Source organism: Dipodomys spectabilis, unplaced genomic scaffold, assembly GCF_019054845.1.
Source record: "Dipodomys spectabilis isolate Male_0828 unplaced genomic scaffold, ASM1905484v1 ptg000054l, whole genome shotgun sequence".
NCBI lineage: Eukaryota > Metazoa > Chordata > Mammalia > Rodentia > Heteromyidae > Dipodomys > Dipodomys spectabilis.
In genome coordinates, this window is record NW_024870731.1 from 23,890,451 (window position 1) to 23,917,952 (window position 27,502).

At 38.8% G+C, this 27,502-nt stretch overlaps 1 protein-coding gene across 3 annotated transcripts in view; it reads left to right on the top strand.

The window, feature by feature from the left end:
• Ptprg (protein tyrosine phosphatase receptor type G) overlaps nt 1–27,502 on the top strand; it is a 689,215-nt gene that overhangs the window by 465,202 nt on the left and 196,511 nt on the right. For all 3 annotated transcript variants that reach the window (XM_042679699.1, XM_042679701.1, XM_042679700.1), the window contains exon 5: nt 13,954–14,049. In XM_042679699.1, coding sequence (XP_042535633.1) covers nt 13,954–14,049 — 96 coding nt within the window. The remainder of the gene's footprint in view (nt 1–13,953; nt 14,050–27,502) is intronic.

Here is a 27,502-nt window from a genome sequence, read left to right on the forward strand (position 1 = left end):
ACAGGGTCTTGAAGAATCAGCACTTTGTACAGTGTACAAATTTTATGGCTAGATGGTAGGAAACCATTAGTCTAAATAAAAATATTCTTTTCAACGAAGAAGCTGCGTTAATTGAATTATCCATGTAGATCAGAGACAGCAGCTCAGTCTTTTCTTTATTTCTGCCTCCTTTATGGTGTTCATGAGCTTGAATAGTTGTCTGTTTCATGACAGGGAGGGACAAATGAGAAGAGAATTGTTTCAAAGTGAGAACCGGAATGAAGGAAGGTCACACCGTGTGATGCTGAGCTGTGTGTCATGGAGGCTGACAGATTCGTGCTTTGCTGATGAGGTTGGAGTTCTGAGTTCAGTGCCCAAATCAGCGCAATCATTTTCATCCTTCTGTCTGTGAAACCATGGTGGCAATTTCAATTTCATTTCTTTTTTACAATTTTTCATTTTTTCTCCGTCAAAGTGTATTTAAATTTTTTTCTCTTGAAGATGAGTTATGTTTGAGAGCCAGCAAGTATTTTAAGTCGTGATAAACAAAATGTTCTGGGGCCCAAATCAATCTTGACTCGTGACCTCTAAGAAAACTACTGTTAGTGTGTGTCATTTTCCATAGAAGGCTGGTGGCTCTGCTTTAGTGTTCTGCAAATGTGTGAATACGCTTACACAAGTGCAGGGTTGTGGTGGATGTGATCTTTAAATCAAGTGTGATCCCATTGCATGTATTTTGCTTCCTGACCTGATTATTAATGTATCTTCAAAACTAAGGGTAGTAGCACATGCTTATAATCCAAGCTACTCTGAATCCTGAGACAGGAGGATTACTAGTTCAAGGCTGGCCTAGACTGTATATAACAAGACCTCACATGAATGAATGGATGGATGGATGTCAGTGGCTACTGATCATTTCTTCAACCCCTCCCTGATAGGGTATTTTATCATCCCTATTATGCATGAACTTTTTTTCCTCATACCAACAACAGTGGAGGAAAGTACTTGTATATTTGTTTGCCTTTATGTTTGCAAGAAACCCTTACAAGAAAGCACTGGTTAGAAATCATAAAAGACTTTCTTAAACAATGAAACGGGCTCTCATTATTAGGGGAAAAATGAATGAAGATAATATTCCTACTTATTGATTTTGAGGATAACTTAAAATGTGAACAGAAATGTGTATCCAGTGGGTGTAGAGTAAGCATAAGCAAGTTATGTGAGTCGAGGGCACTGTATGAAAACCACATCCTTGAGGCTGGAGGTATGGCTTAGTTCGTAGAGAGCTAGCCAATGAGAAGGCTGCAGGTACAGAGTTTGAGTCTGAGGGGGAGAAGAGAAGGGGAGAGAAAGAAAAAAAATATTTGCTCATTGCCAAGTATTCACAGACTCTGATAGGTAGTGATTCTTAACCCTTCTGGTTTATGGTACCTTTGCAGATACTAGTCAAAGCCTGCGACCACATGAGAACAGGGCTTTGCCAAATGTGTTGGTTAACTTTTTCATCACTATGACAAAATTACCTAACATAAACAACTTAAGGGAGGAAGGATTTCTTTTACTTCATGATTTCAGAGATGTTGGTCCATCGTGGAAGACTAGACCAGAGGAACAGAGCAATTCGTATCATGGCAGCCAGGGAGCACAGAAAAGGACATTCCTGTACTGGGAATTGCTGTATAGGACTCCAGTCTCTAGGATGGTGCTGTCCACCTTCAAGGTGGGTCCCTTCCCCTTAGACGATTCTCTGGACACACCCTCATAGACATGGCCAGAGGAATGCTTACTAATCTAGATTCTTCCCAACCCAGTAAAGTGACAATCAAAATTAATAATCATAGTGGGTTTTCAGTACAGGTCATATACACAACCGTGAGTTCATCCAGTGGGAAATGGTACCACACATCTGGCACTTTTAACAGTATTTCAGGCCACTAGCAGCCCTGGCACAGCCTTATCCACAACACTGTAAACACCCTCTGCTCAGACCATTCATCTTCTCAGAGGGGTTTGTTATTGTAAGGGAGGCAGAACAGAGAAATGAGGAAAGATCTGGATGGAGAAAAGTAGCTTCCATTCATTCATTCTATAATCACTTAATGAGTGCCTACTGTATGGTTGGATCCAAGGACACCAGTACTCACAGAGGTCACAAGAGAAAGCTGGTTTGGAGCCTTCACTAGAAGTTAAGAGATAGTTTGTGGAGAAAATAGCTATTTTAAAGACAGATCATCTAGATTGATTGACCCACCTAGACATTAAAGCCTGTTAGCCAGGCATCAGTGACTTATATCTGTAATCCTAGATATCTAGGAGGCTGAGATCTGAGGATCAAGGTTTGAAACCAGCCCAGGCAATTGTCTGTGAGACTTATCTCCAGTTAACACCAAAAAGCTGGAAATGAAGCCGTGGCTCAAGTGGTAGAGCACTATCTTTAAGCAGGGGCAGGGTGAGGTTAGAGCTCATAGACATCACCCAGGCCATGAGTTCAAGCCCCAGGACTAGCACGCACACAAAAAAACCTGTTTGTTCTAAGGACATTAGAATGTGTGGTGATATTATAAGTTTACAGACTCAAAAAGCAATTGGGAAGCTTCTAGGTGGTCTTGCCTGTGTATTCACAGAAATGGTTTGCATAAATCTTTTCCTGGCTGTTTTCATGCAAGCTCTCTAGGAGGCTTTGGCCTGGAAGAAGGTAAGAGATACAACCAACTCCACACCTATGTTACGTTTACTTAGCTAAATCCCAAATTTATGGCATCATCATCTGCGCTTCTCCACACACACACACACACACACACACACACACACACACACACACACACACACACACACACACACACACACACACACACACACACACACACACGCATTCCCCTCAAACCTGTTTTGGATAGAAAATGCAATATCAAGAGTAAGGAAAGAACCAGAATGGGAACTTTAAGAGAGTACGTTAACATATAAACTATATTTCAGCTTTCTTGTATTTCAAAATGGGAGACAGATTGCTGACTCCTAGTTGGTTTTGAATGATTTATATAACCTTTTATTTGTGGTTGAATGTTACAGTCTGTGTTGTCATGGAAATTCTATTGAATTTATAGGTCCATTTATCCAAAATGATTTTCCAGACTTCATTTCATGGTGAATCATGTGGCTGTTACTTCCAAGTACAAAGCAATTTCTTTAAAAAAGAAAAAAGAAAAGTTTCGTATTACAAAGATCACAAATACTATGGTGGTGATTTTCCTGTTTTTGAAATACAGATGAGTTCCACGTGCACCTCAGGGGGCCTTCCGATATCCATCCACCAAGTCTAAGGCCGTGAGCTCCAGTGCCTTCCAGAACTGACCTTATAGACACAATCACTCTGCATTCAAGGAAGCATTGTTCTGATAGGAAAGAAAGTCCTAACAGGAACCTCAGGAATAGGTGAAAGTTGAGAAGGAACTGGTTTGTGGGTGGGACAAAGTGCTCTTCCAATCTGTGAGCCCTAGTACAGAGGACATGCCTTTCCTCCCCTCCTCCCACTCCGCTTCATCATAGAGGAAAGAGAAACACAGTACATTTCCATATGCATTTTGACATTGAGATTGGAGGAGGGGTATCTGATCCTCAGCACTGTTGACACTTGGGATTGGGTAATTACTTCCTGTGTGTGCTCTCAGTGTACTATGGGTAGTTTGGCAGCATCACTAGATGCCCATAGTAAGTACACTACAAGGTAGTGCTAACCAATTATGTCTCTACTTCTGACTCTCTGTATTCCCATTGGGGCTCAAAAGCATCGACCATTTCTGTTGCATGTTGGATGCGGTGGCTTCACCCTTTAATCCAAGTTACTTGGGAGATGAAGTTGGGAGAACTATGTTTTGAAGTGGGCCTGGCCATGGAAGTTTTGAAACTCCATCTCAACTAGTAAGTGGGTATCATGGTATGATTCTGCCATCCCAGCAGTGCAGGGAATCACAGATAGTAAGCTTATCACCTAATCCAGGCATCAGTAGTTTACGCCTGTAATCCTAGCTACTCAGAAAGCTGAGATCTGAGGATTGTGGTTCAAAGCCAGCCTGGGCAAGAAAAATCATGAGACTCTTATCACCAAAAAACCAGAAATGGCACTGTGGCTCAGGTGGTAGAGCACTTGCCTTGAGCTGAAGAGCTCAGGGACAGTGCCCAGGCCCAGAGTTCAAGCCCCATGACCAATCAAAAAAAAAGAATACAACCTAAGCCAGCATAGGCATAAAGCAAGATCCTATCTTAATGATAACCAATGCAAAATGGGCCTGGTAGAATGGTTCAGTTAGTAAAGTTACAGCCTTGTAAACACAAGGCCATGAGTTCAAACCTCAGTACTACAATATACTTACATAAATAAATAAATACTATTTTCTAGAAGCATCAAGATATCCTAGAAATGAATAGTAGGCAGTTCTCAGGACTAAGGAGAATTCTCATCAGGACGTATGGTAGACCAATTTAGTAAAGGCTTTGCAGTGTTCGTGTTCAGATGACAGCTGTGTTTCTTGGTAGACATGGGCTAGTACCTTGGCCTTCATTTCTTTTTACATAAAGTAGGGGAAATAACAAATTTCCTCCTGAGAGTAGTGGGAAGGACCTAACTAATGTAATGCATTGTTTTGGAAGGGGCATTTTTTAAAAAAGTTGTTTCTTTGTTTTTGAACTGAAATTTGAACTTTTTGTTTTTAAACTCAAGCCATGAAATTTGACCTCAAGGCCCTGAATTTTCTAAACAAAAGGTGTACCACTTCCAGCTCCCTTTGCTTTTGTTATTTTTCATACAGGGTTTTGTGTTTTTTGCCTGAGACTGGCTGCAGTCCCTCATCCTTCTACCTGTCCCCTCCAGCATCTCTGGAATCATAGGCAGAGCCACCATTCCTCAATTACTGGTTGAAATTCAGTCAGAATAACTTGCCTGGGCTGGCCTCTAGATGCATCTCTGCTAAACTCTGGCTCCTGGGTAGACGAGCAGTGTTTGGTCCCCATCCCCACTAGTAGTCCTGTGATCCTTCACAGGGAGTGATCCTTCACAGTCCTGGCTGGTCATTATAACATGCTCTGCCAAGCAGGTAAGCTTAATCACGCTTGGCCTCAAGATGAGTCAAATTGACTGCATCTAGAAGAAGAAGGCAAAATCAACCATATTCTGTTTTTGAGCCAATTACCTTTTTCATCTTGTTTGTTTTACTTATCTGCTATTGAAGTATCATATAGAAAGAGGAAGATTCCCAGATGTAAGTGTACAACGGATCAACTTTTCATACTGTAGTTATTAGTACCCAAATCAGTGAACTGAACTAGCACTGCAGCTGACTTTCCCAGGTAGTACACTACGAAGGTAGCCATTGTGCTACCTCATGAAACTTCCCTCCTTCTTCCACTTTGTGCTTCCTCCTCCCTACAAGTCATCAGTACACTTTCTATTCCATTTTCCCATGAGGATATAAGGCAGCTAATTCCCAATGGGTCATATAGCTATTGTTAAACAGGACAGTTCTAGTTTCTGCTGGCTTTGCTATGAAAAGGATATGGTCATGAGATGCCCACGTACCCAAACTTAGGCTGATTAACAAAAAAGCATATTGTAAATCCCTGGAAAGCACAAGTTACTACTGTAATGAAAAGCCTGAACTCTTCCCTATTAAGGGAGAAGTGCAAAGATTAAATATTTATATGATTAGTCAGTTGTATCACTGAGTCAGAGAAATACTGAAAAATCAATCAATAGACTTATAATGGAATAAACTTTTGCAAGGACTCCCCAAAGTGTCTCAACCCCTATTTGTATGACTCATCCTGTAGCCTTAGTGTTCTTCTATTCTAAAAACTTGGATTTCTGCTCTAAAGTAGTTAAGATAATCAAGTGATAGGCGGAAGTAATACACTGGGTGATTAATGGTATTATACAAAGCAAGCCTTTGGAACTGTTTACTTGAATGCTACTTGTCCTACAAAGGTAGCAAGTACCTGCTATTCTTTGGAGGTTGGTTCTTCTAAAAATACCTTTTCAAAGAAAGCCCCTTAAGTCCACCGACGGGTTTCTTTGATCTATCTTGCCACATGATTCATTGAGATGCTAAGTGGCCAAGGAAAAGACCTGTTTCACCTTAATTTACCCATTTCTTTTAGTATCACTTTCAGGAAAGTGATACTAATCTCCAGCTGTAGCAAAATGAGAGTTTTTTTAGTTTGCTCTAGCTTTACAAAGGCATGATTTGTGTAGGTTTATCACAACGGTCTCAGGATGAGTATGACTTCTGTTTTTCTATGGGAGACACTGAGCCATAGAGATGGTAATGTCTTCAGCTTCCATGGCCTCTCCCCTCAGATCTTCATCACTTACTATCCAGGTTGGCCAAGTACACCATTAATCCCTTGCAGAACAAGAGAGGAAAAGGAGTGTTAGTTGGGCTGCATTCTCTAGGGAACAAGCCTGCAAGGAAAAGGTGCAATATAACTCTCTGTAACTCTGGCTGGATTATGAAGACTGGAAATGAACACAATTTCTGGGTTGAAGTCTGGAGGCAGAATCCTTTGTTTTAGCGAAACTTTGTGCCTTCAGCTGATTAGATGAGATACATCTGTATTATTCAGGGTAATCTGCTTGATTCCTAAAATCTGACTTAATGACTAATCAAATCTACAAAATACTTATACGGAAAATATCCCAAAGCCAGGTGTTGGTGGTTCATGCTTGTAATCCTAGCTATTCAGGAGGCTGAGATCTGAGGATCATAGTTCAGAGACACCTGGGCAGAACAGTTGGTGAGACTCTTACCTCCAGTTAAGCAGCAAAAAGCTGAAAGTGGAGGTATGGCTCAAGAGGTAAAGCACCAGACCTGAGCAGAAAAAAGCCAAACAAGAGCACGAGGCCCTGGTTCAAGCCCCACTATCAGCAACCTAAAACTATCCTCCTATATTACTCGATGTTTGGATTATGTATTTTCACTTATTAGTTTTCTTCATAGTTAAGAATAGATCCTCTTCAGTATACGCTTTGAAATGTTTGAGTTTCTTGTAGATTATAGAGCAAGTTATGTGTGTATAATCTTAGAACCATATCTGGGGCCACCTGCCTGTTCACAGTGATTTGGGTCCATATTTTACTGTGCAGAGCATTTACTGCAGTGGTTTAATCCCTTTGTTCATTGAGTGTCCATATCTCTTCAAACATCTTCCCCACTTCCCCCCATTCTCATATTTATTCACCTTCAGGAAGGTGTTTGTGGCTTTAGTACCTGGCTATCCTTGCTTCAAGCTACAAAAAAATTCCCCTTATTTATTCACCAAGAAATAAAGTAATAATATTTGCAATGAATTGCTTTGTGCTAACCATATACACTTGAACCTGGCTGACTTATATTTTGTCTGTAGGGGTTTTCTTGTATGATGCATTTTGCAGATTTAAAGATTAGAAGTAATGATGGGATGAACATGTGTGATCTGGCTTAATAATAATTAAGGTACGCCATAAATTTAAAAAAAATCAACTTGGATTGAGTACTGATTTTACAGATCTCAGTTCTGACATCATCCAAGGCAAATTGTTCAAAGACATTACTGTGCTCAGATTTTTACTTATTCTTTATTACACTCTGTGTGTGTGTGTGTGTGTGTGTGTGTGTGTGTGTGTGTGTGTGTGTGTGTGTGTGTGTGTGTGTGTGTGTGTGTGTGTGTGTGTGTGTGTGTGTGTGTGTGTGTACCAGATACTGGATGGGGCTTGAACTCAGGGCCTGGGCACTGTCTGAGTTTGTTTTTGCTCAAAGCTAATGTTCTACCACTTGCACCTCAACTCCACTTTTGGCTTTATGGTGGTCAATTGTAGATAGGAGTCTCACAGACTTTACTTCCCAGGCTGGCTTTGAACCTTGATGCCTTCTTGAGTAGCTATTCTTCCAGGCATGAAGCGCTGATGCAGTAGTCAACACACTTTTTTTCTTCAAATGTGGTAGCAGACAGGGAAAAGTTGCCCAAGAACTGGTTTGCCTACAGGTTATCACCACCCATGATTAGAAAACCATGTTTTTCCTCTTAAGTTCTGTTCCCTACTGCCTTCTTGTGATTGTTTTGAGTTTTTCTGGTCTGTTGTTCTATGTATGGTTTTTTGTTTGTATACTAGAGATTTGAACTCAGAGTCTTGTGCTTGCTAAGTGAGCACTGTTGATGCTGAGCTATGCCTTCAGTCTGGATTTTTGCTGGTTCTTCTTCAGACAGGGTCTTGTTCCCTGCCTAGGCACACACTTTGGCACACTATATTAGCTTTATTAGTACCTAGTTTAACAGTTCCACGCCACTGTGTACAGCTCTTCATTGACAGGAAGGCTCACATTTTTTTTTTCTGCCTTAGGCTGGTCTTGAATCTTCTATCTCAACCATCTCAACCTCCCAAGTAGCTTTGATTAGAAGCATGATCTGCTGCCACCCATCTTCTCCTGAAATGATACTAGACCATTCATAGCTTGACTTCCTCTAAATTAAATATGCACTGATTCATTACTTAATTCTCCTTCCCCCTCTCCTTCTCTCTCCCTCCCTCTCTTCCCTCTCCCTCTTCATTTCTCCCTTCTCCTTCCCTTCCCCCCCATCCCTATCTCTCCCTCCCTTCCTCCTTTCCTGCCTCTCCTTCTTCTCTGCTTTTTTTTTTCTTCCTTTTTTTGTAGTGCTGGTGTTTAAACTCAGGGCTTCACACTTCTCTGGGCAGATTCTTTATAGCCACTACTTAGCTATCATACTTAATTCATCCTGTTTTTATTTTTTTCTTTATTTTTTTATTTTTATTATAAAGGTGATATACAGAAGGGTTGCAGTTACATTTGTCAGGTAATTAATACATTTCTTTGTGGACAATGTCCCTGCTTTTTCTTAGTCCTTGCATGGGGAGTGTGTATAATTGGAATCTTTCAAGAGAAAATGGAGTAAGTCTGCAGAGAAGACATTGGACTCTCTGGCATTGGATTTGTTTCCACTTGCCTTCCTTATTACAAAAACTTGAGAGCTGACTTAGACCCACAGTCCTAGAGAATAAAGTTCCTCTTCTAGGGGGAAAAAAAAAAGTTTCCTTCTCTTCTGTATTACTTTAGAATTCACTGAATATACTTCTCACTTGACCAAGATCTATTCTATTCATTGCCTTAGGCTTTTTTGTGATACCTTTACTCAAAGCAAAGGTTAACCTTGTCTTACTAATAACATCCAGCCTTTCTAAGGCTTGGCTGTGTCTTTATCAGTCGTCTGGTGCCTTGCACAGAGCAGCCATTATAGGCAAGTATTCTTGCCCTTGGAAAGAAGCTCATTCCCTGAGTTCTTGAATCCTTCTCCGCCCTACTCTACTTTCTTTCGTAATGATAGTTGCAAAGTTTGGAAACTTTAATAATTGGAGAGATTGGGTTGTGATCGTTGATTTGCCTGTCAACCTGATTGGAAGATCCTAGGACACTGGAAAGTGCAGCTGTGAATGTGTTATTTGTGGTACCATCCCACACTGGGTTAGCCCAGCCTGACGGGTGGAAGCCTCTGAATCTTAAATCAAAAGAAATCTCTCCTCCTTATCTTATTTTTCTCATCTATCTGTCACGGTGACAAAAGTCTGATTAACATACTATGTAAAGAATATATAAAATAGTGCAATCAAGTGTGGAACGGCAACAATGAAATCTGTGCTCCTCACCCTGCATAACTAATAAGCTAGTAAAAGAAGAATAGAGAAAAAAATTAATAGAAGTTTTTGTGGTGCTGGGGTTTGAACCCAAGAGCTTGTGGTTGGCAAGCAGGTATTTTCATAACTGGGGCATGCCCTGCTTTATCCTTTAGGTAATTTTGAACAGCGTCTCACTTCCCCACCTCCCACCATGAGCCTTCTATTTAGACTTGGTGAGTAGCTGGGATGATAGACCTTCACCATTGTTCATCTCATATTTGTTGAGATGGAGAGCTCATTGACTGTTCTCTGGACTGACCTTGAACTACTGTCCTCTCCATCTCTGCTTCCTGAGTGGTTGGGATTACAGTGGTGAGCCATAGCACTTTTCCATATTAGATCTTTGATTGCCAAACATTTCAAAAACATTTTGGCTTCTTTGCATCATGCAAAGTTGTTACGTTTTAAGTATTGTTCATATCCGTCTTATTAGAAAGAACATATACTTTGTGGGATATGGGAGGGAGGTGTGTGGGGATCTGACTTTTGAGAGTAAATGTAGAGTCTTGGTAGCCATGCCCAAACCTGCCAAAATGCCTTTGCAAAAGAGGTTTCTAGCATCTGTCCAAATTTTAACTCATCAGTAATGGCAGCACAAATCCAAGACTCCAGTTCACTCAGCAAAACCTCATCTCCTTAGTTACTTTCATATATTTAGATATATGACCTAACTCAGTAGACTACCATGTGAGAAAAATAGCAAGGAAATTTGATATTTCCTGCCTGCGCTACTTTTCTGTTTGAGATGTTTTATTATCTGGGTGGGTGGAGCCTGGATGTAAACATTTTCTAAAACCACATGTATTTTACCTAGCTGTAAATGAATGTCCTTAAAGAGGCTTAAAGTATTCTGTATCACACACTATTGACATGATGCGTTAAACAGCACTGGCCTCATTTGTGGGCTGAAGTATAACACAGACCTCTGTGAACCTACTTAATTTGAGGACCTATGTTTAAAAGGAAAAGTGAAGTGTCATTTTCTGAATATACTTGTGCAGAGTTTCTTTCCTTGGGTTAGTAGCATTGTGGCCAAAGCAATTCACCTAGTATTAAACTGTTTTAATCTGTACTTCATGGGATGGATTTTTCTCAGTGTAAATTCATGAAGTCTAAAGCTGTCCCAACCTAAAAGTAACACATTTGTAAGTAACTGCCAGAATCAGTGAGGATCCAATGTCCTGTGTGAAAGCATTTGCTTTTAAGAAAGAAAATCCTCCAAAAGATTCTACCTTTTCCGGGTCTGGGAAGGTGGCTCAGTGGTAGAGTGCTTGCCTTGCATGTCTGAGGCCCTGGGTTCGATTCCTCAGCACCACATAAGCAAAAAGAAAAAAGCCGGAAGTGGTGCTGTGGCTCAAGTGGTAGAGTGCTAGCCTTGAGCTGAAGAGCTGAGGGACAGCTCCCAGGCCCAGAGTTCAGACCCCACGACTGGACCAAAAAAAAAAAAACGATTCTACCTTTTCCATCTCCCATATGTGTAGATACCATCCCAGAATTTCCATGGAAAAGTGCTCTGAATTGAGCTACCTAATGCCACCCACCCTTTAGAGTCCAAATGGCCACATGTTCTTAGATACTGTTCATCCAAACTCTGTTTATCTTTGGCCTATACATCAGTTCCTCACCTAATTGTGACTTAGCTTTGCTCTCTAGGAATTGATAAGTTAAGGTCAAATCCCCAAAGTTCCATTAGGATGTATTATGGATTTACCACACAGGATTTTGACCAGACATAGTAAAAGTAAAATTAAATAAAACACAAGAAATTTCAAAAACAAAAGTTTTTAAACACCCATATGCATTGCACAGCTCAGTGTGGAAAAGCTCTGTCAGCCTTGTGAAAACTTGTTACCCCAAGAGCAAATGGTGCCTACAAAGTAAGGCTGAAGTTGATCTTGAAGTGATAAAGTTGAATTGAAGTGATAAAGTAAAATTTTTAGATTTGTTATCAGAGGGTATGTGTTTAGCAGAAATTAGATGACATTATGGGAAAAAGGAATCAAGCATCTACAGTATTTAAAATGAGATATAGCTCTAAGTGAGCTGTAATAATACGTACAGAAATAATTTTTGTGACAGTAAGATAGTCTAGTCTATGTGGCTTCAATGTATTTAGATCCATGGTACATACAATATAAGTAAATTTGGGTAACTTCACGTCTTGGGCACCGTCCCTGAGATTTTTTGCTCAAAACTCTACCCCTTTGAGCCACAACACCACTTCCAGTTTTTTGATAGTTAATTAGAGATAAGAGTCTCACAGACTTTCCTGCTCAGGCTTGCTTTGAACTGTGATTCTCAGATCTCAGCCTTCTGAGTAGCTAGGATTACAGGTATGAGCCACCAGCACCTAGTATAAATAACTTTAAATCACTCAACTTGAAGCATCCTGAAGATTTTGTTTTTCCTCAATGATGCTGTCCTTGGAGCCATGCACCTGCAATACCCAGGACCTACTGTTGTAAGGTAAATCATCCCAGAAGCCACATTTAAAAATGTATAATATTGGAGTCTTTATTATCCAGTTAGGCTGCAGGCTTCCAGTTGTTACAAAGGCCTGCAGCACACAAATACACATAACACAGCTAGGAAACATGCTAAAGAGGAAAGAAAGAACAAAAACAATACCAACAAGCCAGTTCAGCTCCAATGGAGAGCTGAATTGGGAGGCCATGATGACTGGAGATAAGCCAGGAGACAGGACACAATCACAGAGCCACACCTGGCATGGAGTCCCCATGGCTAGGCTGGTCTAGGTCTAAATAGGTCAATGCAGGGGGCAGATGCTTAGGAAATTCCCAGTCCCTTGCACTGGACTGACAGATTCAGTCACCTATCAGCTAAGTGCCTGCCCCTGCCTCCAGGGGTCTGGCATGCCCATTACCTGGGAGTCAGGTGATGGGGGAGGAAGGGTGTCCCTTCTCACAGCATGTAGACAAGATGTCAGACCCTACCATCCACCATGTGGCCAGTATGGCGATGGCCAGACCTCCTTACTTCACTGTGTTACCAAAAATCAAACAAACAAAAAAATCATGGTGCTATTTAGAAAAGTGAGGAAACAGAAGTTGTGAAAGGAACTCATAGTGTAGCAGATCTGATTTTCTCTTAAGTAGTAGGGTCATTCATACTGAAGGATAAAATGGAGTCCCATTCACCTAGGAATTTTAAGATGTCTATTAAAGGCTAACCTTGCTATAGGATGATGGTGGTGACAAAGGCTGGTGAGGTAGAAGCACAGTGCTCTGCACTACACTGACATGTTAGATCCTCACAACCACCCTCCAAGAAGAAATACCTGTCGTTATATGCAAGTAAACTGAGGCTCAGATGATATCTTGCCTGCAGGCTTATAGGGAAATAGGCAAAGAACTGTTGTTCTATCACTCAGTCCTCTGGGTATGCTCTGCAGTCTTCTTTTGTTTTCTGGGTGCTTTTTAAGTAAGAAGATATTTTCAAGCATTGAAACTGTGTAGTGATTTTAAGTTGATCTATCTATGTTTTGTTTATTTCAATAAGAAACTCTAACCAGGTGTAAAAGAAAGGATTTAAGGTAGGGATGGGAGTACCCAAAATAGAGTCTCTCTGCTGTTCAATCTTCCACAACTTGCTGTCATCCAATTCCTGAAGTATTGTGTTGTGCCCCACCCCCCTTCACCCCCCCCCTCCCCACTTCTAGCTAAGTATAGTCATTTCTTCCATATCTTCCCAGGCTTGTTAAAAGCATTAAGTGACAGAAGGAAGGGAATGGATTTTTACACCCTGTCAAATGGAAACCATTGCTATTATCATTGCCATTGGGTTTCTTTGTGAATTGACTGGCATTAGCCCTTTGGACTGTCTCTTCAAGCTACTAACAAGCTTCTTCACAATTTTCCACTTGTATACAAGTCTTTTCTTACAGTGTCCTCGTTAATGTGTTGACAAATGGATACTCTCATAGGCTATTTTCTACACTGAGATATTTAATGGTGTTTAAAATTTTGCTTCTTTTGGGGGGAAATTTCTCTGTGACCTTTGTAGTAGATAAGGAGAGATTAGTATTATTTATTTCTACAGCGAATGTGATGCATCCTTCATAAGTAGGAGTAAAATGACCTATTATCCTGTCTACTTGCAAATATTTTAGCAACAGAAATGTCTAAATACATGATTAATGTGGTACTGTGGGAAGATAAGTCCACTCTACTATTGCCTACCTTCGTATGCATATGAAAATTTTTCTAATGCTTTTTTTTAATTTGTTGTCTTTACAGATGCAGATTTTCTTTTACAATCCTGACGATTTTGACAGCTTTCAAACCGCCATTTCTGAGAACAGAATAATTGGAGCCATGGCCATATTTTTCCAAGTAAGTTAACAGTGGCTGAAGTACTTCAAGCAGAGAGTTTCTCAGAGCATTGTTTTTTTAGTAATTCGCCGGATTGTTCCATGTTTAATGAATGCATCTGTTTTCTAGTTCACACCTGTCTGAATGAAAGATATTTCATATTGTCTAATGTGTGATTTAAAATGTAAATAAGTATGTTTAGAAACATAATGAAAATTTTTGCATGAATTATTCTGATTTTATTGCTACTTGTCTGGTGCACAGATTGAAGAGCACATTTATCATCTAAGTTACTTTGCTGTTAAAGCGTTTTGAACAGGTTCCTCCAGCATATTAAGAGACTTAATTTTTTTTAAAGGTGGTTTTCTTTCTAGCAACTTTAAAATTTGACATTACTTCTTGTATCTAGATTAATCAATAGCATCAGTCACTTCTTTGAGGGAGATCCCTTCTTCTTTCTCTCCTCCAAGTCCTCATGGTAACAAGTTCATACTGAAACTCTTTCTGAATTAGTATGTCCACAAACTAATCAGTTCTTCTTCTTTTAATGTGCTTATATTGATTATCACTCAGAGCTTATTGTAGATTTTGCATATAGAATGGAAACTGTCTATCCTGCCTCAGATAATCCTCTCCAGGCTTAATATGTCAAATCAAGTTAAAGCAAGGTAGATGAGTTGTGTGCCTTGTCCAGGTTACCTATAGGAGGCATGCTTGTGTTTTGTAAGGAAAACAACCCAAGCAATAGGCTATGATTTGATGTTGTTGTTTTTCCTGGTCTTAAAATTTTGCCTAAAAACACTACACACATGTGCCCCTCTTTCTAGTGATATATTCCTAACAAAGGGGAGAAAAAAGATATCCTTGCCTCCTCTAAGGTAGGCCTTTAACATCTGCCTTTTGGGACCAGCTTCTTTGTCATTGAGATGATGCCATTCAGTTGGAAGATGTTAATTTCCCCCTCTTTTTAGTAGACAAGTCTCTCCATTCACCTCTAACTCCCTCTAAACAATCTGCATCCATTCACTTTGCTTGTATAAAGAATGCTGTGGGAGAGTATATGTGAAAAGCTTAGTATTCTACATACCATCAAGTTAGAGCATCAGTTTTCAAGTCAGTGGACTCTATTCTACCAGTATGCCAGGAAAGCATTTCAGTGGCCCTAAACCAGCATTTCTAAAATAAATTAAATCCCATTATATAAAGTAGGGGAAATATTGACATATATCATGCTGTAAGGATCAAAATGTTTTTAGCACATGATGAATTAGTTTATACACAATCTTGCATTCTGGACTTATACTGTTTATACTATAAAATGTATTATTTTCTAGGGGGCATGGTCAAATATTTTGGTCATTTATGCTCTGTGTTAGGCTGATTGACCCATTGTTCTTCAACAGACTCTTCTTCTGTGATGACATTGATGAAACACCATAGAACATAGTATTTTAAGAGTTGATTTGATGAAGGAGAAAATATTTGCTCTTGAATCCCACCTCTTCTACCTGGCAGCTACATAATGCTGATGTGGTTAAACTTTGCAGCCTCAGTGTTCTCATCCGCCAAATGGGGATAAGAACAAATGCATCAGGAAGATGATAGTTGTGATTAAATCAGTCCCTTGTTTGTAGTTCCAAGTACACAGTAGATACATTTGGCAATGCCAAATACTGTGTATTTATATGTATTCATCTGTGTCTTGGGCTGGAGACCTCATGATACCTATGTCTTCTTTTCATGAGCAGGATATTGTGAGCATCCTACACTGCAGGTTATGGCACTGCCCTGGTGGAGGATGACATGATTATGTCTTAGATTTTTGTAACCTTCTATTCTTTTGTCCTTGACAATACTACTATCACATAAGTACTCAGTGGGTACTTCCTCTTTTCTTGTTAGCGCCCTTATTTCTACATGCTGTTTTCCACTTAGCTGAGATTCTGCTCCCCACCTTCTCTGTCATACTCCTCTCAGCCCAGACCAACCAAACCCACTTTTGTAGGTCATCCTTGGTATAATATGTTTGAGTTTTGATTGGTAATTCTATAAATACTTGTTAAATATAAGACCAAGTAGAGTCTAGAGCAGGCAAAGCACCAAAATATTCTGAAATCTAGATTAAAAAAAAATTCTTTATGTATTTCTAGGATATGGCTCCTAGCTTGTATATGAAGACACGCAAGGTGTATTTCATTTCTTAGGTACTCTGGTAAATTTTGCCTTGCTAGACTGTGGACACAAAATAGAGAACAGGTAATAAGAAATAGGAGAGACTTTTATTTATACAGCAGCTGTGTGGAGCTGCTTTCTTTGTTGTGTATTTAGATATTTGAGTTCACACTGTGTCACACAATGGAAAGGAAAGAAGTATTATTGTTATTTTAATTTCTCAGCTTAATTAGATCTCATTTTGAGATCTTTGTATTTTGAATTTTTCTAGAAGAATGATTAAGTTTGAAAATTTGATTATTTCTCTCCAAAATAGAGAAATCTTAAGATATATATATATATATATATATATATATATATATATATATATATATATATATTTCAAATTCCAACCTGGCCTCTTATATTTTGGTATCAAAGAAGCATTTATCATCTACCTACCTGTTTTGTGCCAGGGGCAGCACTAATTGGTGGATTCAGTCTATCAGATAGAAAGGCCTGCTATTTGGATCTCACAGTCATAGTCCTCTGTGCTAATGGCTACAGGGGGTAAACAGAAGCCTGTCCATCTATAATGAGGCTGCACTCTGGCCAGGTATTTATAAATCATGTACTCATGCTGCACAGTGACCTGATAAGAATGGTCCCCATGTGCATGCTCATAGGCCTCAGCTCCATGTATTCATTGACCATATTGATGCTGACGGTTCTATGTGTAAAGATGGCTTTCTTACATTTTCACTCTTTCCTTCTTTCATCCTCCCCTTCCAGACTGCACACATGTCTTCAACATATATCTGTCATTCTGGGTAATCTTCGTGCTTTCTGGTTTGGCTCCTGGTCATGATTTGTTGAACTTGTACTGTTCACTATGAGTGGTTCATGCACATAAGGACTTGAAATGTCCTCACAGAAATGAAGATATGAGGTGTTTAGGTCTCTGCCTTGGTGGAACATGCATTCCCTCTCTAACAATCTCCAGCGACGGTCATCATCTCTTCACCTTAACATGGTCTCAAGATCATGGACCCCCATACACTTTGAATAGCATGATTGGTAATTGCTGGGTTTTTTGGTAACATACTGAGTTAAGGTTCAGCTTCAGATTGGAAAGATGGCAAACTATGTTTCTCTGAGTGCTTTGTACAAGCATACATGAAAGAAGAATGAATGGCTATTCTGTATAAGATGGGGGAAGCATAGCAGCCATGGATGGTTGTGTACATCTTATGCCACAGAACCCTTGAAGAAGGTGCACTTGCTTCCTAGAACTTCCCCCATTCCCTACTGTGGGTCTGTTTTAAATGCCTGTAAAAAAAAATATATGAAATAGGGGAAGTGATTTGTTCTTTTAAAATATACTGTTTTATTTTAAAATTTATTTTTAATATACAATGTACTTTTAAAACATACTCCTATTCTAATACCCTACATGGATTGTCTAGTTAAAGAAATAGGAAAGCCCATGCTAACAGGACATAGAATTAAGTGTAATAATTGGGTAATCTTCAAAACTTTACTTTTAAAATAGGCCAGAATTAAAAGATTTAATTGGCTTCAGTTTATAGCCAGTATTCCAAATGACTTTGCCTTTGAGTAGGCTTATAGATTTTAGAACAGGAATCTCTGTCACACCTGCGATTTGGGTTCTTCTTTTATTTTGCTTTTGTTTTCCAGCTGTTCTCTTATTATTGCTTTTATTATTGCTCAACCTTTCATTTTTCTACCAACACCAAAGCACATTTGGTGCCGCCCACTATTTTTTAAATTTTATTGTAAAGGTGATGTACAGAGGGGTTATAATTACATGATTCAGGTAATGAGTACATTAATCTGTTGCTCATAGAAGTTTGGTATCTCCATTATATAGGTTCAATTAATTTTCGTTTTTAATTGAGCTTACAATGGGCGGATAGTGTCCCATTCATTTCATTATCTCTATTGCCACATTATCTCTATTGTTACATAGTGCCTAAATTTTCATCTAGGTTTTCTGTGGAACTTTGGAATTATAAATGTATGCTTCTGTTTTGAATTGGTGTTTACTTATAATACAAAGGGGTTTCATTGGAAGATATAAGTGTTTGATTCTTTTAAGAGCATCTACATTTAGAAGCCTTTCCCACATAGCATTCTCTCCACCTCCTTTTAGGGCATACTCACCAGTTGGTTTTTACCTCAAACACAAAGATATAAAACTATGATCATGTCCATATGTAGGAACCCAGCTAACAGGTGTATTGATATAGTTTTTTTTTTAAAGTAAATTGCATGTGACTTGTTTGTGAGTTATCCTTCCTGAAGTGTTTCTCTTTGAGCTATCTTCAACAGCTTTTGGGCTTTCTTCTTTTCATGTTAGCTTTCCTATTTCTGTTGGGAGTGTTGAGCTGAACCCCTTTGTATTAGTACTTTTTTCATTTCTATTAAAACTCCATCCAAATTTTATTATAGCCATTTGAGTTTCCCTAAGGTGAATGGAGTCATTTGCCCTCTTTTTTTTTTTTTTTAATTTCTGCCCTTATTTCATAGTTGAAAGGAAACATCCAAATTCAAATGTCTCTTGAGTTACTAATCCATTCTTTATATCATGTTGGTGCTACAGACTGCTTAATTATTTTTCTCCATCTGGAGAGGCTTAGTAATTAAATGAAATGGCAGCACCTGGGATTATTTATAGACATTGGGAAGGCAGGAGGAGTTCTTGATGACTCATCTATTCAGAGCTGGCAAGGAAGCCTTGTCTCTACTTTCCTGCATTTCACCTTCGATTCCCCCTACTCACAGATAGAGGTAATTTGTCCTTCCTTTGACCTCAGTGACTTTTGTCTTCCATTTCATTTGGAGAATGTGTTTTTACTTTCTTTGGCCTCTGCACTGTCAGGTTGTTAAGAACTGGAAAGGTTATTTTCCATTGCGTCCCTTGGATATGGCTAATGCTATGGCTCAGTTGTATAAAGACTTAACTAACTGTAATGGAAACAGTCTCTTTGCTCTTGATTAAAATGAGACATTCCCCTATTAAAAGCAGGTATTGGAGTCTGGGTGATGGTGGGTAGGTGTCTGCTATCCTAGACAGTGGAGGGGTATGGACCAGCTTAGGTAGAAAAGTTTGCTAGATCCTTTCTTCAACCTATAGCTGGGTGCAGTTTTAAGCTACAAATTAGCTTAGATGGGAAGGATTCAGATTCCATTGTAGCCTGGGTAGAAACATCAATAAGACTCTTTCTACAGCAGAGGAAAGGTGGACACGGTGGCACACATCTGTCACCTGTGCAACTATAGAAAGCTTTAAAAATAGGTGGATCATGGTCTAGGTGTGTATCTCGAAGTGACTGCTAGATGGGAAAGGCTTCTAAATACAGATGTTCTTAAAAGAGTCAAACATTCCCATGTTCCAATGAAATACCTTAGTATTACAAGCATACACCAATTCAAAAAAGAAGCATGCATTTGCAAAGTTCCACAGAAAACCTAAATGAAAATTTAGATACTTATGTGACAGTGGCTACAAGGATAATGAAATGAATGGAGCGCTATCTGCCCGTCATAAGTTCAATTAAAAACAACAACTAATTGAACCTATGGAGTGGAAATGAAACCCTATCTTAAAAGAATAATCAGTGAGTGAAAAATAAGGCTGGAGGTGTGGCTCAATTTTAGAGTCCTCCCAAGCACCACCAGAGGAAAGAGGGTGTAGGAGCTGAGAGTACTGGAATATAGTCTTAGAAATAGAGGTGCATGTCTTTCTTGTTCCTCTTTATATCCAATCTGGACATCACAGCAACTTTTGCCTTTGGTGTTGTTCAGAAAATATGTACTAAGAAGGATTGATTTAAAGAGATCCTCAAAGGTTCTAACTTTACCATTAGTGACTGGGTTTAAAAAGAGTGTTACCAGGGCTGGGAAGGTGGCTCAGTGGTAGAGTGCTTGCCTTGCATGCATGAGGCCCTGGGTTCGATTCCCCAGCACCACATAAGCAAAAAGAAAAAAGCCGGAAGTGGTGCTATGGCTCAAGTGGTAGAGTGCTAGCCTTGAGCTGACAGCTCAGCTGAGGGACAGCACCCAGGCCCAGAGTTCAGGCCCCACGACCAGACCCCCTCCCCCAAGAAAAAAAGAGAGTGTTACCCAGGTTGCTGTATAAATAAGCTTCATCTACTAAAATATGGTGGTCACAACACAAGTGAAGACTGTTGAAATGCTCGGTGTCCTAGAACACAAAGGCTGTGTGATTCTAATTCACTGAAAAGGATGATTTCTCTGACCTGCAGCTCCATCTTGTCTAATGGGTTTAAAGGGATAGGTCTCCAAATTTATGTCGGTAGTCATGAAAAAGCAACAGGATTTTGAAATTCTTCAAGTAGTACTGCATTTAGAGGCCCTCAAGGAGTGCTTTAATGCCAGGAATATCTAAACATATGTGCCAGGGAATGTTTTTATAGCGTTTCTTGCCAAAGTGTTTTTATTTCGGGAAATAGTAGGTGAAGAAGGTATTTGGATTATTTTGCTAATTTTCTTTTTATTTTACCTCCACCTTTTGTTGAATATGTGCTTTCTAGGGTTTGTCTGTGAGTATTAATGGGTTAGTGTCTGTGTTTTATCATATCTCTGTTAATTTCTATGCTGTTTCTTGCTCTTACAATTCTTTTACATGTCTGTATTTTCCTTCCTCTTTCTGCTTTTTTTCTAAAGATTGTCTATGTCAACAAATTATAAGATGTTCTTCCTTACTTATTCATTCATGTACTATTTGCTAATCCATTTGGTCATTATGTAAGTTCTAATTATCATGCTCCATGAAAATGACAAAGATGGTATCCCTTATGTAATATTCCTGCCCCCACTGGATTGGGGAGTCTTAAGTTTTGTAAAGGTAGTAGAATTTGAATTTTTATCTCCCAAGTGACCATTATTTTGTAACTGGAATGTAGAAGTCTGTTCAAGCAGATCAGGAGAATATGATAATGATATCTTCTGTACAACTGTTCAGAAACATAAAGTTTATAGTTATGAATATTAAAATTAGTCTCTTGCCATTTTTCTTCTTCTTTCTTGCAAAGTACCAATACTAAAGTATAATGCCTTTTATTTGTCATGACTTCAAATGATCTTTTTAGTTTTGGGAAATATCTGTCCCCAATTTTTTTAAATTGTTATTGATAAAGAATAACTTTTTGATCATTGTTATAGATGACTCCACTTTTCTACTTTTTTGTTGCTGTTGTTCAACTAGTTCTGATGATAATGTCAAACAAGGGCAGAGAGAGAAAAAGAGAGAAAAAATACCTAATTTTACTTATCTGCCACCCATCTTTCTCTCCTCATAAAAGAAGAACCACTAGTAACAATTTTTTAGTCTGAGATCATGTAAGTTTGTACTAAGGACTACTGATAGGTTGTTTAAAACTCCCTTCTTAGACTGCTTTTCAGAATAATTGCGGTAAAGTAATATGATCTTAATTTACTCCTTTCCAGTTGCTGCTGTTTGAATATCATCCTTCTCACATTTTACACATCCTTGATTTCACCCAGTTATAAGTTCAATTCTTTCACTACATTACCCAGAAACACAATTTCTGAATGTTTTGGGTTGATTAAGAAGACTTTTTTATATACACAAGAAAAAAATAAAATATGTATGTTCCAATTAAGCTATTTTAACAGCCAATTGATTTCATAGGATTGGCTTAATAAAAATCCAAATTCATTCCTAACATTCAGGTGCAATTTTGGATTCAATTTATAGATGTACAGCTCTGATTTTGCACTTATTAGGTGTTTCTAGTACATCTTCTGTTGCAAATGGCTTTGTAATTCAAATTTCCTTTTGTGGACATTACAGAGAACTATTTAAATTATTGGCAAAACATTACATAATTAAGACACTTTGAGGTCTTTGTAACCATGTGAAAATCGCTTTTAATTAAATCATTGCACTTCAAGGACAATTACTGAGTACTTTACTTTGCTATGGTACAACATTCAGTGATGCTTTACCTTTGCGGTAGCCATTGATTGTTACCCACATCAATCTGGTGTTCTTAGATGGAGAGATCTTAGGTTCTTTATTGTGGTTGCCCTATAATGACAGATTTTGTGTGACTCTTAAAGTTTTAAGTGGTGACCATTGTCCTAAAACTCCTAGCAGTCCACCAAACCAAAGACTGAGTTTTGTAATTACATTTGTTGTTATCTATGAGAGACCTCCCTGAAGTGTGACCTCTTGGGAGAAACTTGCACAAACACTTTGCTTTCCAAGTTTAGAGACTCCTGCAGCTCCCTTACACATCTTTTCTCTCTCAGATAAACTTGTAAAAAATGGTGTTTTTAAATTAAATCGAATCTGAACACTGGTATGTTAACATTATTAAGGATTTCGTTTTGCAAAATTTGAAAGCAAAGTGCTACCTACTATCTTATTTAATAGTTCATTGAGATGTGTTAGAAGTTAGATGTGTCAGGACTTCAACCAGTAATCCTAGCTACTCAAGAGGCTGAGATCTGAGGATCATGGATTGAAGCCGTCTAGGACAGATAAAACTAGACTCTTTTTTTTTTTTTGTAAGTCTGATATACAGTTATGTAAGTAAGGAAATGAGTACAATTAACCAGCAACAAACTAAAGAGTATCTCATATGGTGGAGTAGTACCTTTGAGTGAAAAAGCCAAGTAAAAACTTTAAGTTAGGATTCAAGCCTCAGTACTGGCACACATACAGAAAGATAGTATTCAATTTTTTTTTACAGGTATGGAAGCTGAGACAAGGCAGTGGGTTCAATGTAAACTGTTCAAAATAACTCAGGTTAATAAAGTTTGGAGCCCATAGGCTAGTGAAAAGGCTCTTTGAAGGGTATGTACTCTATAAGGAACTGAAGAGTAAAGTTAGGTATTCTGTTAAGGGAAAAAGAATAGTATATTTTGTAAGTTCATTGTTGGCATGTTTTTATAAGTGCTTAAGTCCTTTTCAATTTGATGGTTAGCTGAAGAGTTATTTTCTTGTTACTTAACGTTTTGTTCTTCTTTTGTCCTTGGTTGAACCCTTTGATCCTAACTTCTCTTATGCTCTGTGCATATAATTATTTTATGGATTTGAGGGCCTCATTTTTCTTTAGCTTCTTCTCTTTGATGAAAGTATTGCACGTGAACGAGTGCGAAGAGGATAGACTTCAGTGATCATTTATTAACCTGTTTTATGGCAGTGGAATAGCCAAGGCATTCTATTCTACTCCTCAGGGGAAGTATGGTCATTTCTAGAGATACCTTTGTTTGTGACAATTGAGGCAGAAGGTACTACTAGCATCTAGTCAATAGAGATCATGGGTGTTGTTACCCATGCTTCAGCACACGAGGAAGCTTCCCCTTTGTCTGTCTGTCTGTCTGTCTCTCTCTCTCTCTCTCTCTCTCTCTCTCTCTCTCTCTCTCTCTCTCTCTCTCACACACACACACACACACACACACACACACACACACATACACACCCTAGCTGGTTAATGTTGAGAAATTTTGCTTGATGGTTAGTTGTTTATCTTCACCAGAGTATTTTGATCTCTGTGACAAGGCTGAGTTAGGGCTATTTAGGTGTTATTGTGGGTTGATAGACCATACATAGAAAAAACTAATTAACCCAGCCCAAGAAGTCTAGCCATTCAGGCTACTAAGACTTGGATAATTGGGATTCCAACAGAAAGTGCAAAGATTGATACATTTTAATTTACACATTTAATGTTCATAGTTTAATTACATGTATTTAATATTTCTTTGTGCTGGTGGCTCATACCTATAATCCTAGCTAATCTGGAGGCTGAGATCTAAGGATCATGGTTCAAAGCCAGTTCAGATATGAAAACCAAGGAGACTCTTACGCCAATTAAGCACCAAAAAAGCCAAAAGTGGGGCTGTGTCTCAAATGGTAGCCTTGAGCACAAGAGCCCAAGGACAGCACCCAGACCCTGATTTCAAGCCCTAGGACTGGCATGTTTATATTTCTGGGTACCATAGTTCACAGTTACCTTGCCAGAATCACAGAGCTCCTGGAGGTATTTGTTCCCAGAGACTGCAATATATTTTTTAAAGAGGTATTAGAGCTAATAGAACGTTGACCTAGATGTGGAAAAGTCAACACAGGTGAGAGCATGTACAGAAGCTTTTGAACTTAAAATCTGTAAGACCAACTGGAAAAATCTGAAAGATCAATGAAAATCCCTTGTGGACTTTGTAGAAGAGTCTGTCTCTACAAATCACAGCACACCAGTGTTACCATCACACTCGAGGAGGATTTTCCAAGGGCAGGATTTTAAAGCTGTTAATGCTGGCTTACTTTAAGGGTTTCCTATTGACTCTTTTGAAATCTTTTTTCTATGACCTTGGCCATGTAGGCATTGATGGTCAAATGTATTAATTTTATGGAATGAGATGCATCCTGAATCTGGCTACTTGCACTACTGCTGCATGGAAGTTTCTTCTTTTAAAACATTGACTTTAAGATTGACAGTGAAGCTACTTTAGCGTAAAGTCAAGCTCTGTATTTAGAGTTATAGATGGTGGACCATTTACAGCTCTTCATAAATGAGGTTAGGCTGAACTCATCCATTCCCTCAGTCTTTTCTAGATATTGCCTATCCTCCTATCTCTGAGTGATGCCCAAGTGGGCATTATGTACACTGCGTAATTTATATATTTTAAGACAAAACAGCTTTTTCATAGGCTTTTCCAATTTGGCAGAAAGCCATTTAGCCATTTTTGACATGATGTTGTAGCAGACTGAGAAGAAATTTATTTAGTTTCATTTATCTTTGTGTCTTAGTCTGCTTTGTGATGCTATAAGCAAACACCCAGCACTGGGTAATATATAAACAAAAGCTGTTTATCAGGGTTGATTCTAGTGGTGGGGAAATCCTAACAGGGTATCATGAAGCAGGTATCATGGGAAATCCCTGTCTGGAGTGGCCAATGCCATCCGTGGTGACAGCATGTAGATGGATAGTAGTTGGAAAAGTGCAGAAGAGCTCTCCTTGTGGGGAGGGCAGTAAGGGAATGAGAAGGAGACAGCCTCTCTCTCTTATAAAAAAAAAAAAACCCATTCTAGTGGGAATGAATCCACTCCTGTACAACCAGCATTAATCCCTTCATGAGCCAGAGGGTCATGACCCCAGTTCTCCCCCACCAGGCCCCAATTTTAAAGTTTCTCTACCTTTCAGAATAGTTTCATTGCAACTTCCAGTCTGAACTTCGGGAGGATAACCATATTCAAACTGTAGCACTGTGTAATTTCTTTTGTGATTTTTCTCAATTATAAGGCAGGTGTTTTTCTATAACACTTAAGTCTTGGTAACACTGTTTTGCTGATGTGATTTTTTTTCCCCCAGAAATTCAATGCCTCTGGTTTGTGAGGGATTAAGAGACAGAATCTATTGTCTATTTATTCATCCAGGCTTTTAACTTGCCATAAATAAGCATCAAAATTTGACAAAGTAGAAGGCACCAGAGTTGGAGCCTACATTCTTTATTGTAACTGTACAGGAGTCCTTTGGGAAAGGCATTAGCCTCAAATCCTGCCATTTTGGTTTCCTGAGAGCTGTAAAACATACCTATGCATTGACTGACCAGGATATTTTTGTACAGTAGATTCTGTTTTTCTTAGTTCATGTGCTCGTGGTAGAGGTATATGATTCCAAGTGTGTGTATATGTGTGTGTGTGTACATACAGATTTCAATAAATGACATATCACTGAGTGGTAAAGTGGGAAAATAGCATGTGTGAGGCCCTGGGTTCAATTTCCAATAACAAAACAGAAACAATGGCGCTAATTTACATCTTGCTTACTTGAAATTTCCATTGATCCAAAGTTGACTTAAGCCAAGTCTTAACTTGGCATGTTATTGTAAAAAAGCATTAATTAAATAGATTCTCTGAATAAATTTCTAGTGGAAAGGATGGCTTAATTTATGCATCAGTTGGGCATTTTATGTAGTACTCATTCAGTATCAGCCTGTTATCTGTAACAGGGGCCTCTTATGTATCCATCTAAATGGGTTTGTAAGGGTCACTTTGAAAATTACACTAGTAGTTGATTTTGTCCATGTAAAGTGAAATTTTACACCAGTGCTATGAACCAATGGCTTTGTACATACTACACAAGTGCTCTTCCACTGAACTATTCCCCTAGCTTAAAATATTTTTGTGTGAAACTGATTCTTAATCCTGACAACGTGATACATCAGTTCTTGGAATTTCTTGATCTGTATTGCAGACATCTCACTGGACTTTAATGCCCTATTTACATTGGTAGTTTGGCATCCTTGTGTGCTGTTCTGTTGAGGGTTCAGTGGATTCTTTCTACTTTTAAGCATTTATCAGTCCACTACCTTCCTGTTTTTTAACTGACTTAATTTTAGGAGTTCTTGCTAGATGCTTCAGCTAACTAATAACACGTAGCCATTTCATAACCCTTCCACAAAAAGAAATGGATCTTTAGAGTCACATCTGAGCCTGTCAACCACCTGCCTTCTTTTTGGGTGTGTATCAGTGGCAGCCCACATGAAGTATTTTGGTTTCTTTATATTTTGAGGGTTACATAATGGTGGAAGATGTCCTTATCCTACCAAGGGGATATCCAATTGGTAAAAGAGATTTTTGGTATTTCAGTCTATTTGACTACGTATAAACAATAATTTTTTTAAAAAATAATGTGTATTAAGCCTGATTATGTATCCACTCTCTGCCATATCTACACAATATTTCACCTATCTTATCCCATGCTTTCAGAACCCTCTGCAGATTCTAGAACCTTCCCCAAATGCTAAGAGCCCCTTCGACTGTGAAATGCAATGCCTTGAGGATATGGGTGAGAGCTTGTGTGCTAAAATTCTGACTTCGCGTTGAGCAGTTTTTTCCATTACCATCTCTCACCTTCAGTTCCTTGTCTATAAAATGGATTGATCTGTTGTGAATTCACAAGATATGCCATGTATGGAAGTGCTGTGGAGAAGTCTTTGAAGCACTTTATATAAGTTGACAAAATGATCGGTTTGATCATGGTAATTAGTAAGGACTCGTGTTGAAATGTGAAAGTCATAGGATGCTTTGAGCTTTCCTAGATCCATGGCTCAGAGTCTACATATTAAAATAAGCATAGTGCTTCAACCTGTCATCCATATGACATATCCTTCCAGTGTACTTGCATTTTGGTGAAGGGTGCTTCAGACTTCTGATTGCGTTTGGCTGTGAGACTAAGTCTTAAGTGGTTGTTATTGGTGCCGTAACTCAGTAATTCAGGAGGTGGTAACCAAATTCAAATTTCCTCAA